Genomic DNA, 13,395 nt, shown 5'->3' with positions numbered 1-13,395 from the left:
TAGGTAGTGAGTAGACAGGGTATGCTGGATACATAACCAGAAGTAGATGATACACTCACAATTGTAGATATCTGTAATGGCTTCTAGGCAACAGAGAATCTTCAGTATATTCAGGAACAGGAGCCGTAGGCGAGTACTGGTTCCTATATGCAGTCTGGAATGAGAACTCACAATATCTGTGTATGAGATGGCTTCTGGAATAGAAGAGAGTCTTTGGAGGGTTTTAGGAACATAGGCCCTCGTGGAACGAGTACCGGTTCCTATCTGCAATCTGTAATAGTAATTCACAAGATATAGGTATATGATAGCTTCTGATATAGAAGAGAGTTGAGAAGGGATTTAGGAACATGGGCCCTCGTGGAGCGAGCACCGGTTCCTATCTGCAATAATGACTCATGATCTCCATACCTGTGATAACGTCTTAGACAGAAGGGAGTCTTCGGAGATTAGGAACATAGGCCCTCGTGGAGCGAGTACCGATTCCTATCTGTAATAGAACTCACAGTGATCACGTCTGCGATCACTTCCAGGTAGTAAGGAGTCTTCTGAGCATTCAGGGACGTAGGCCCTTGAAGAGCGAGTACCGGATCCCGTCTTAGCAATCTGAAATCAAGAAGAGAGAGCGGGGCCCCCGAGGAGCGGGTATCCCTAGGTAAGTTTGTGGAGGCAGAGCAGTGGAGAAAGAATTCCCCTACGTAACTCGATTCATAGTTGCAAGCAAAGACCTTTTAAGTTGGAAGCGGATGATGTCACTAAGGGGGAGATGCCCCCAAGATTCATGCCCTTGCCGGTACAAACTATGGAGCGTGCATGCGCGAGCGCCCTTAAGTCATCAGGAACATGGCGGATCCGCAGCGTCAGGTCAGCACCGGGATTCCAGGGAGAAGCGGCGAGAAGCCGCGGCAGCATCTGTCCGTCAGACCCGAAGGGAGTTGCCACAAAGGTAGAGAGGGTGGGGCGAGGGCAAGAACAGGCACGAACGCAACAGCCACTTGCCCCACAAGGGGAGGGTCAGGACCCACTGCAGTGCCTGGCAAGCAGGTGGCCACGGCGGAGGAAATACAGGGAGTGCATCTTTCCTCCCTGAGCCCCATTGCTGGGCATGCCAGAGGATTATGTGGTTAGCAAGTATCACCTCAGCTCTTGGGCTATCCTGGAATTATATGAAGAAATCTGAGGAGATCTAGATCCAGTCACAGAAAGGTCCCAGCCTCACCAAACTATTGGCCATGCTGCATTTCATGGCAGCCTGCTCCTTCTGAATGTCCCAGAAACCTTTTCCTGCTGTCTGGACCAGATTATAACAGCTACATTTGACTGCATTAATTGCTACTTAGCATTTCCTTGGGACAGGCAGGACTTGATGGACTTGAAGAGAGACTTTTATGTCTTCGTCAACTTTCCCAATGTTCTGGGAGCTATTGACTGCACTCACATAGCCATCATCCCACATCGTGACAGCAAAGAGATCTTCCACAACAGAAAGCTTTTCCACTCCTTCAACATATAAGGGGTATGTGAGGCTCAAATGCACATCCTTAACTTGGTGGCCAGGTACCCGTGAGCTGCGCATGATTCCTTTATACTTGGGCAATTGGGCCTCGATGATAATTTTGAGGGTGGCCTCCACGGTGGCAGTTGGCTCGTATGTAAGAGAGACGCTTCTTTCTCTATTCCATCTCTGGCTATGTGTTTGTTGCAAATGGCACGGACATAGGGGGGTGGGGCTGTGGAGCATGTAACAGCAATGTTGACAAGTGGCTTGTACAGTTAGGTGTTTAGGCCATTACCTCAGGGCCTGCCTTTTTCTCCCTATGCTGCAGACTGCTAATCTTGTGAGGGCAAACAATGCACTTGCCAAAAAGCATAGTATGTAAGCAGGCACTATACACTTTCTACATGTTCACTTTAAAAAGCAGCTTGTTCCTATCCTTCCATTTGGAGCAGCTGAAATCTCATTGGTTAATCACAAACTTGAACTGTCCACACTGCTGGTACTGCCAGATCACGTGTGGCCTGTTAGTGATGCGTCAGCCAGGGTGACTGGCACAGTTTATCTTTGCTATCACACAGCTAAACCTGAAGCATTTTGGGGGCCAGGCATATTCCCTGTATCAGGGCTCACAAATTGGGATCTCTGGAGGACATACTGCAGAGCAGCATGGGACTTGCCCAATCAGAACATGATTTAGCGGTATTTCTGCTAGGACAGGTGTGGCAGCACTTATGTATTCCTTCAAGGTTGGCTGATTGCTATGAACTAGTAGCCTTACCTTGGTTGTCAGGGGCTGCCACGCATTTCGTGGAATCCCCAGATGCCATTTATTAGTCCAGAAGATCTGACCTAGAATCAGCTCCTGCTATCCTGTCCTAGAAAAATGTGGCATGCACTTAGGGTTGGGAAATAGGCTTTAAAGGCTCAGGCTAAGCTACAGGCTAGCTTCTACTGTCTGATAGGATGCTGTGGTTTGGCAGCCAGATCTCAAAGTGACTGTGCTGTGATTGATGCCCTAAATCTGTCTTTGGTGCAGGAGATTCTGGCTATGGTTGCAGGACCTGGCTTCTCACATCTGTTGCTATTCCCAACACTCTGGTGGAGACGAGATACAATGAAGCCTTATGTTCTACCTGCTGTGTCACAGAACGTACCTTCAGAGTTCTCAAAAGTACATTTCGCTGATTGGTCAAAATGGGTGGAGCTTTAACATATGTCCCACCCAAAGTAGGAGATATAGTGCTGCTCTCCTGTGTATTCCATAATCTCGCTCTATGCCATTGGATACCAATGGAGACACTTCCGGTTCTACCCCCAGATCCCCCATGTGCACCCAAACAAGCCAAGGGCAGCCAGCTTTGGCAAAATCCAAAGAATGCTACTTTGCTTGTTAGACCTCAACTATCCCATGCCCTTCCAGGGAAAGGAGGCCAGTAGAGTGTTTGCTGCTGCTCTCCTCTCTATCATCTTTCTTTCACTTACTGTTCCTCTATCTGGGTCAGTGTGTAACAGAAAAGTTGTATGCCTACTTAGGATTCCTCTTAACAATGGAGCACTAGACTGTCCTTGAAAAACAGTAGTCAAAGTAAAGATAACATCAAATATGTGTAGCTGGTATTATGTTTTCTGCCTGATGAGACAAAAGGAGGCATGTGTTGCAAGAGAGTTTGTGTACAACTGCAAACACAGTGTACATAGCTTGGCCTAACTAGCGGTGTTCACCTTGGCGGGCCTCCCCATCGGACCCTGTCCTAGCCCTCACATGTGGGTGAGATAGTGCCATAGGTGTGATGGGACTCTAACTTGGCCTCGAGCATGGAGAGCAACTGCTCTAGAAATGCTATAAATCACAATTAGTTCTGAAACTTAAAGGCATAGCCTAAAGGTACAGGTAGACAGTTTAAGGTATCAATAACAGAGTTCCCTTTTTACAGCTTCATTCCAATAGCTGACAAACTTGTGCATGTGAAGTTATGCATCTGTACTTGGGAGGCTTGGTGTCACAAGGACGTGCAAAGACACTGCTGAAAACATTGCCTCAGCTGTTTCAGAGCCACTGCTGACTAGGGCTACCAACTGGCTCCAGATTTACAGGACATGTAGATTGGGTCCTGGTTTTACTCCCCTGCATGCAGGTATTTATAGTCTTGCTTTCCCTAGGAAATGCAATAGGGAAATCAGAACAAGTCCCAGCCTGCAAGAAGTTAAAACCAAGACTGGATCAACCTGTCCTGGAAATCAGGAGGCAGTTGGTAACCCTACTGCTGACATAGAGTACTTACCTAGCAGGCCTTCACTTATAGCCTTGGGTAGAGTGCCTGTGCTACATGGTGCCATTCCCACAATGCTCACAAATCCTTCCAAGCCAGCATACCTCTTTGTGGTTGCATGCACCCATACACAGATGCACCCTACTACACTTACCTAGGCTAATTGTCAACTATTATATGAAGATGATGAGGGCCTTGGCTGTTGGGATGTCATGTTGGTTAGGTTAGCTTCTTGGGGAGACTAGACAAGGATGTAGGTCCGAATCTGTGAAGGCAGGATTGGGAATCAGTTGGTGTCCTGCCTTCACTTGTAGTTGCCAGTCACCTCAGAAATGTCACCGTTACAGTATAGTTTCTAATGACTCTAAGAGCACTCATATCTCTCCTAAGAAAAGGTTCACGTCATTGTACCCAACGCTAAGGTGTGTTTGAAGCTCTTTGCCTCGACTAACCCTTCACAGGTAGCCTTAGTCAAATATGGAGATGTCATGGTACTGCAAGGCCCTTGGCCTTTGTGGCTCACTGTTAATCATGTGGTGCTGTTGTATGTATGTATATATGTACCCAGAAAATATACAGAGTAGTTTGCTTGTAGCGATAGCTAGTATCAGTTATAGTCCTAATGCTATCTGTGGCTACCCTTAAAGCACATAGGCTGAGCATTTCTGGGGCAAACAGCTTGCAGACTGGTCCGTTTCCAATGTCACTCCCCACCTTTCAGTGGTTTTACGGTTGCATGCCCTTGCTGATCCACATGGCTGGCAGGAGTTGTGGTCAAGCTGGAAGAGCTGCTAACATCTAGGCTGTGCCTCATGTGGTGTTTTTCACTTTTACAGTTAGTGGTGAGCAGGGCAGGTATGCTGAAAGACTCTCAATCATCAGCTCTGAGTATAGCATAAAGGCTAGAGAAGCTGTTGTCATCTGATGGGAAACCTATCACTGTGCTGAATGTATAGGGCAAATGTTCCCAGAAGTGTCAAGGTGGACTTTTACCTAAAAACACGATAGCTTCATATGAAGAATCATCTACTCTGAGTAATCAATGATTAAAAAGCCCTAGCGCCTTCTAGAGCTTCATTTACAAGCTTGCAGCCCCTAGTGGCACTATATGAGGTTACTCCAGAGCTTAAAAAACATTTACCTTGCTATCTTTCCGTGACTTTCCCCATTTATACCTAGCCACTGCAGGAAAACACAACAAATATGCAGGGACAGGTATTTTATCATCTTCCACAATACTTTTTGATTTAATAGAACAAATTATAGATGATCAAGGTAGATATGTTTTTATTAAAATCAAGGTAGACGCAGCGGTTTACTCTCTCTCTTATCCGTTTATGCCCCAACGATAAATCAAGCTGCATTTCTTCCTAAAATAAAACAGATTCTAGACAAACATGGAGAAGGTACAGTTATTTGGGGGGGGGGGAGATTTTAATCTAACTTTACACAAAGACCTTGATAATTCTCATAGGAGCGCTAAGAATACACAATCCTCGGGACAACAGGCAAGGGGTATGTTACAACATACTATGAAAGAATGGCATTTAGTGGATGTATGGCGTCATCATAACCCCAAGTCCAGAACATACACATTCTATTCTGCACCCCACAATTCTTATTCTCGCATTGATTTTTTCCTAGTGGATACATGCTTATTATCTAAAATTTTACATAGCGAGATAGAACCGATTACTTGGTTGGATCATGGGCTTGTTTGGATAGATGTAGATGTCCAAAAGGGGCATGGGGGGCAATCTTATTGGAGACTTAACACATCCCTTCTCAAACAAAAAGAATTTTGTACACAATTGGCTGGCAACAGAATTTTTTCAAACCAATAGTGACCTGTCGATGTCTAAGAGTAGTGTATGGGAATGTTCTAAAGCTGTAATTAGAGGACACTGTATAGCTAAGGCCACAGCAGTTAAACGAGAAAGGGAGTGTAAACGCCAGATATTAGCTGAAGTTAGTAACTTGGCTAATCAACATTACCAAAATCAATCTCTGAAAGTGCTTAAGAAATTAACAGAGGCTAGACATCAACTCAACACCCTGGATGATAGCCAGCTAGCTTTTCATCTAGATAGACTAAAACAACAACATTATGAGGGCGACGACAAAGCAGGGAAACTGTTAGCCCGCCAATTGAAAGAGCGCTTATCACAAAACTTAATTACTAAAATTAAAGATAAACAGGATCATTTGACTAGCAACTCCACTGAAATTCATGGGTGTTTTACTGAATTTTATGCAACACTCTATAGCTCTAATACTCAGATTCAAGATAAGGATATTATTGACTACTTACACACCATGGAGATTCCTCAGCTGACTATAGAACAGCAGCAAGTTTTGGATGACCCTATATCAATGGAAGAGGTAATAGCGGTGATTAAATCTCTTAAAAATAGTAAATCCCCCGGGTTGGATGGACTGCCAGGGGAATATTACAAAGCATTACAGGAGTGCTTAGCACCACAGTTAATGGAATTATTTAACTATATTAGGGATGGTGGATCTCTTTTTGCCCAATTCAACACCGCTGGTATAACAGTGCTTCCTAAACCTGGTAGGGACCCAACCTTATGCAGTTCTTATAGACCGATATCTCTCATTAACCAAGATTTAAAAATTTTAGCGAGGATTTTGGCCATGCGATTAAACAAATACCTGCCCTGTTTGGTCCACCCAGATCAAGTCGTTTCGTACCTCAACGCATGGCAGCTGATAATGTCTGGAAAATTTTGGACTTGGTCTGGTGGGCGGAAAAGGAAAGTATACCAGCTGCGCTCCCCTTTCTATAGATACCGAAAAGGCATTTGACATGGTCCACTGGCCATATTTATTTCAAACCCTAACAAAGATGAATTTTGGACCTCTTTCTTTCTACAATGGATTACTCAATTGTATAATCATCCAAAAGCCATGGTTAAAGTTAATGGTGGATATGGAGAACAATTTGAGATAGGGAGGGGAACTAGACAAGGATGCCCGCTTTCTCCTTTGCTATTTGCTATCTTTCTAGAGCCCTTTGCAACCAGAATTCGAGTGTCTTCAATTATACAGGGGATTCCTGTTAAAGGGGACAGTTTCAAACTATCCCTGTTCGCGGATGATATTATGTTTACCTTGGCCCATCCTATACATTCACTATACGGGGTGGCGGATGAAATAGCTCAATTCAGCAAAGTTTCTGGATTTAAAGTGAATCTAGACAAATCCGAGTTATTAAGCATAAATCTTCCACAGCGTGATATACAACAAATCACACGATTATTCCCATTTCGGTGGGCTAAAAAAGCATTGAAATATTTAGGAATTTATATCCATCCTAAGCTGCAAAGTCTATTTGAACTCAGTTATGCCCAGCTTTCAAAAGCTGTGGATAGGGACCTGGATAAATGGCATAAGAAACAGTTTTCATGGCTCGGTCGTATAGCGATCATTAAAATGAATGTGTTACCCCGATACCTGTACTTGTTCATGACGCTCCCTATTCTTCTTACCACTGTCTACTTGCGTAAGACACAAAAGAAGATCTTTGACTATATTTGGCGGTGGCGTCCGCAGAGAGTAGCCAGGCGCCTAGTGTATCAATCTAAACAACAAGGAGGGCTGGGGGTCCCAGATTTACAAGCCTATTATGTAGCAGCTCAACAGAAAGCTATCAAAGATTTGTCTCGCATCCATCAACACAAGCGATAGGGTTCTTGCCAATCAATTGATGGTAGGAATGATGCCATTGGATGCAATGCCATGGCAACCTAGACATACTTGGCTGCCCCTTCACTGTACCCCTTGGTCACTTCAGACAACATTAAAGATCTGGGCTCAATGGAAAGGCAAAATAGTTGGGGACCATACCTTTTTCTATCAAACATCTCTACATCATAATGTTGAATTTGCTATTGGTTATCAGTCTGCCCATTTCAAGTATTGGAAATTGGCGGGCATAAACACAATCGGGCAAGTTCTTCAGGGAGGGGAAATATTGACTCTCGACGTATCCTGGGGCTCCGATTAGTTTCTTATCATATGCACAGGTCCGACACTTTATATTAGATATTGTTAAAACACAAAAATTGAGAGAATCAAGGTCACTTTTTGAACATTACTGCATTAAGGCTGATATCTTATCTAAAGTGGTTTCCAAAAATTATAGCATGTTTATTGCTCACGGAAAGCCAGCATATCCTCATCTTACCCAATGGGAGGCCGATGTGGGTGAACCAATTACCACCAAATTATGAAACATTATATTTCAGAGAGCGAGCAAATGTTCCATATCGGCTCACTTGCAAGAAAATAGTTATAAAATGCTTTACTGGTGGCATTTAGATCCTGTCAAATTACATAAAATATATCCATCATTAGCTCCACAATGTTGGAGAGAGTGTGGTGACAATGGCTCATACTACCATGTTTGGTGGGCATGTCCACGGATAATGCCCTTCTGGCAAGCCATTTCCCGATGGCTTAATCACATATTTCAGACTAATATTTCTTTATCACCAGTGTCTGCTTTATTAAATGCACCCACTGAAAGGTTTAATGGTCATCAGCAAAGATTAGATACTTATATCATGCTGGCTTCTCGTATACTGTTAGCCAGATATTGGAAATCTAAACGACTACCACTTCTGAGCGAAGTTTATGATCAATTGCAGATTCATCGCCGACTAGATTATTTAACGGCCTTAAGAAACGAGAGATTATCTACTCATGTCTTAGTATGGAAACCACTCAGCCCCCCCCCCCCCCCCAGGCAGTGTTGACTAAAGAGTGATGATCTATTCGACACAAAGTAGGAATTTTGAGTCGCTTATTATTATTACTAATACTTATACATTATACTTATTATGTATTACACCTAATGTGCTATTATTAGACCCTTTACTGAAATGAAAAACCTATTTACACACTTTAGATGGGGAATAACCAGAGATGGATCGTTACCAGTGTGATCCAAATAGGGTCACAAATTCTCTGGAAGATGATTAGTCTCAATGCGGCTATGTATTTTCAACAAGCCTGTCAGTGCTTAATAGAGATATGTTTGAAGGATGATACTATCATCTAGTTTTATTAATGGAAAACGCATACTATTTAGGAGATTTGGTGGGGAAGGGGGGGGGAGGGTAGGGGATTGGGGAACTCTTAAGAATTATGTTATTGTTATAATCAGCAGGGTCATTGTTTATAACATATGTATGTCACTAACTCATATTTAAAGCCTTACCTTTCAAGGGTTACTTGAATTATTCTGCTTTGCAATTTAATGTAAATGTTCCTGTTATACATTTAAACCTCAATAAAATATAAAAAACAAAAAAAATCAAAACATTTACCCTCTTTCTTTCGAGCTGGATTTATTTCATGTTGTTTGGGATCAGGCAGACCTCCACAGACTGGCTGCCTCCCCTGTATTGGCCTGGCATGAATTTGTATAATACCTGTTTGCTAACTATCAGCCTTAGCTGATAGTTGAGGGCCCTTCAAGCCCTCAGAGATCAGGAAATGCTTGTCTTGAAAGAGGCCAACACAGATAGGGCATAAGCCACCATGCTAGCCACATGATACTTCTGGGAACATAGAAACATAGAAATATGTGCTGTCCAGCCAACCAATCAAAGTTTACATTTCTTGCATAGTTCTATATATGCGGAGAACTTCAGCGTAAAAAGTCATATAAAAAACAAGAACCTCAAAGCATCCATCGTACATCATTGTATTTCTGCTAATCACTCTTTTGAATATCTCAAGTGGTTAATTTTTGAACATGTCCCCCACTCGTGGCGTGGAGGGACAGACAATCGATTCTCAATTTCAAGGAGAATCTATTGATTTTTCATCTACAATGCATTGAACCGTCAGGCCTGAATGAAAAAGTTGAATGGTATTCTCTAATTTAACAAGGTTATAAAGTCCACTTTTTCTTTTTTCCAATATGGCCTCCCGATGACTTACATACCCATTTAAGGAGAACTAGGCTTCCCCACTTTTTCCAAAATGGCTGCCGTATGATGTAGATGTCCTTTTTTGGATACAATTACGTCACATCCGCCTGTCAATCTTCCAAATTGGCGGGATTTTTTTCACTTAAATGTCAGTGTTCTACAGCGGGTGACTGTCAATGACAGATTCATTGTATGCAGCAGGTTTTTACCGCATATGTAAGTTTTTACGTTGAAGTCCTTTGCATATATAGAATATGCAAGAAATGTAAACTTTGATTGGTTGGCTGGACAGCACACAGACAGCATGATATTCTATGAATGAAGCCCGGCATGACCTGATTGTGAACTGCAGACTGGTAACACCTCCCCTATTAATATCTCCACTATGACTTCCCTATGTTAATATCTCCCCTATGACTCTGTTAATAGCTCCATTTACACCCCTTATGACTCTGCTAATATCTCCACTCATTCATTATCTGGTAAAGCATTGCTATTATCACCATATTTTTTCTGTACATATTTCCATTGTTAATCAGTTCCTGCAATTCTATGTGTTTGCTTTCTAAAGCCTGTTGCTATATTATATCACTTATGTGTTTCTTGTAAAGCCTGTTGCTGCATTATGTTACTTGTAAACCGAGGTGATGTTCCGAACGTGCCACGGTATATAAAAATACTTAAATAAAATAAATGAACACCACAAAGATTTATTATCTTTTTCAACTTCAAAGTGGACTTTTACCTAAACATATAACAGCTTCATATGAAGAATCATCTACTCTGGGTAACCAATGATTAAAAAGCCCTAGCGCCTTCTAGACCTTCATTTACAAGCTTATAGCCCCTAGTGGCACTATATGAGGTTACTCCAGAGCTTAAAAAACATTTACCCTCTTTCTTTCAAGCTGGATTTATTACACTTTGATATTTAATAGTTCCCAGCCACTTTTGGATTTTCAGTTTTTGTATTTATACGATATGATCCCAAGTAACTGCAGGCCTCCAGGCTGTCAGCTCTTGCGCTGTGAGGTTTGTCTAACCTACACAACTCTCTCAGTTGTCACACAGCTGCTGACAGCAAGTAAAAGAGATTTTGTTTAGTGAAGAACATAAATAGGGTTTTGTGCAAATTGCCTTTTAAGTCGAGTGAGGGCCCAAATAAGGGTCCTAATATAAAGTCTTGGGAGTGATTAGTTAATGTGCCGTTAACACCACACAGGCTTTACAGCCTAAAAACATATCTTTTTGAATGCGCGTTTACCATCAATAATACTATGTAAATTTCTAAGCACCCAGATCTCTCCCATATAGTTTACACTATCTCCCCCTTTTAAGAATGTATTTATTTTATTCATTGTTATTTATTTTATTTATTTTAAGTTTTTCTATACCGGCATTCGCGATGGGTATCGCATCATGTCGGTTTACAATTAACAAGTGAAGAGGTAACAAGAGGTCATAAATAACAATAAATAACATAAATTATAAAGGTAGTAGTAATAGTAAACAATATACAAGTGAAAGTTAAGAGTTGCAGTTACAATAAAACAAGGGAGTAATATAACTTGGAACAGAGAAAAGAAGCAGGGGTTTTAACTAGATACATATGATACATATATGCCTATCAATGCATTAGAGGTAATAACGAATTGCCCTAATGCTGTGGAGTTAATTGTTATATTAAGGTAAAGTCAGAGTGACTAGTCAAAGACTGATTAAGATTCAGTTTAGGTCAGGAAATGCTTTCATAAAAAGCCACGTTTTGAGTCTTTTCCTGAATGTGGGGAGGCAGGGTTCCTGTCGCAAATCTGGTGGGATGGAGTTCCACCAGATGTTGTCATTATTTGCTATATTTTTGTATTTGTGACTTTTATTATGTATGTTTACACTGTAAACCATTTTGATTACACCCCAGTATAAAAAACTGGTATCTAAAACATTTTAAATAAATAAATAAACATGTACACTATGAATTCTCTGTACCAGACACCTGCAGCTGAAGGTTTAGGATTAGTAGAGATAAAACCCACCTAGGGCTTTATGTGATTTTCCATTAGCCCTCTGACTGAAGAATTAGGTTATGATAGCATTCGGTGCCAGAGCCAGAAAGAAGGGCCATTGTTTGGTCAGAGGTGATATATCTTTGTAATAGGTGCACTATTATCTTCGCATAGCTAGTCATCCCATTGGTCCCCAACAGAGTGAAGACATAGCTACTGCAACTCTAGCCAAACATTTCTACACATATTCTACCAGACTACAAATGGAGGTGCTCACTAGCTAGCTACTGGCCATCTCACATACATGCCCATGTACCCAACAGTTAGGTAAAAATATGCTCTCTGGAGAAGGCAACTGGAGCCAATACTGAAGCTCCACAAGTAAGGAGTTTCCTGTTTAGCTCTTGCTGTTTTCCTTGGGAGCATACAATCAGCTTTAGGTTGTATGCCGAAGGCCATATGGTCTTGCCTGCCAGAAAAGTACCTTTTTTGAATGGCCACTGGCACTCTAGAATGCAAGGTCATGTGGATCCCCAACCTTTCACCTAGTGAACCCTTAAGAGAAAAAGCACACAATAAAAACAGACAAGCAGGAAGTGTTCTTTCAAATCTGTGACCTCTTTATTACACAACAAATTTCAACAGATTGAAAGCAAGTCAAGTTCATTGGTAATCACATTCTGCAAGGATAAGAGAGGTAATTGTACATCACATTGTATGTGAAATTAAAACCACATTGAGTGTATACCTCTGCACAATTTGTTACAAATGGCAACATATACATATACAGTGTTAGCATCTTATCCTTTTGCTCAATCATGATTACAGCAAAGAACATAGGAAGAAGTGACACCTCGATAGCTTCAGCTGTAATGTTAGAGCTGATAGCAGCACAACTATATGATGTAAACCAAAAGAGCCCCAGACAGTCCATGTTGAAAGAGCACACTCAAAGGGCAGACAGACCAAGGACCAAGGCAGAAGAGTTCAAATGAAGGCCCCAAACAGTCCATGTTGAAAGAGCACACTCAAAGTGGGGACAGCCTAAGGGCCAATGCAGCAGAATTCAAGTAGCAGGCAGCAGGACCAGGACTGGACAACGCAGCATGGAGGCCAAAGACTAGGTGACAATAGAGCAGCATGGAGGCATTAGCCCCAGGAAAAGACACCACAGCATGGAGGCAGCAGCTCCAGGAGAAGACACAGCAAGGAGGTAGCAGCCTCAGGAGAAGACACAACAGCATGGAGATAGCAGCTCCAGGAGAAGCACCACAGCATGGAGGTAGCAGCCCCAGGAGAAGACACTGCAGCATGGAGGTAGCAGCCCCAGGAGAAGACACAGGAACATGGAGGAAGCTACAGCCTAAGCTGAGATGAGACACAGCAACATGGAGGAGAAAGCACCAGGATGAGATGAGTTGAGATAAGACAGACACCATGATCAGGAGATGAGACATGATGAGTAGAGGCAGCAGATGGACCATTACTGGAGACCACATCAGAGAGGCTTGAGTACTGTCAGAACATTGAAGAGGTCTTTAGAGCTAGGCAGCAGCACCACAGTGGCAGACAGTAGTCTATCCATTCATCTAGCCGGCACAGGAACACTATCGAGAGGCCCAGCCAAGCTTGTTCAACAAGTTTTGTTTCTCAGCGTAACAGGGCCT

At 42.4% G+C, this 13,395-nt stretch overlaps 1 protein-coding gene across 3 annotated transcripts in view; it reads right to left on the bottom strand.

Moving 5' to 3' along the window:
* Positions 1 to 13,395, bottom strand: part of DPH6 (diphthamine biosynthesis 6) — an 844,298-nt gene that overhangs the window by 307,513 nt on the left and 523,390 nt on the right. Inside the window, exon 12 of one of the 3 annotated variants that reach the window (XM_029600212.1) lies at positions 7,732 to 7,819. The exons of the other annotated variants lie outside the window; for them this stretch is intronic. Within the exon in view, the coding sequence (XP_029456072.1) occupies positions 7,789 to 7,819 (31 nt within the window). The 3' untranslated portion in view covers positions 7,732 to 7,788. Of the gene's footprint in view, positions 1 to 7,731; positions 7,820 to 13,395 lie in introns of those variants that run through there. 3 annotated transcript variants of the gene reach the window in all.

Source organism: Rhinatrema bivittatum, chromosome 4 (genome assembly GCF_901001135.1).
Source record: "Rhinatrema bivittatum chromosome 4, aRhiBiv1.1, whole genome shotgun sequence".
NCBI lineage: Eukaryota > Metazoa > Chordata > Amphibia > Gymnophiona > Rhinatrematidae > Rhinatrema > Rhinatrema bivittatum.
Note: the sequence above shows the minus strand (reverse complement) of the source record. Positions and strands in the feature narration are given on the sequence as shown.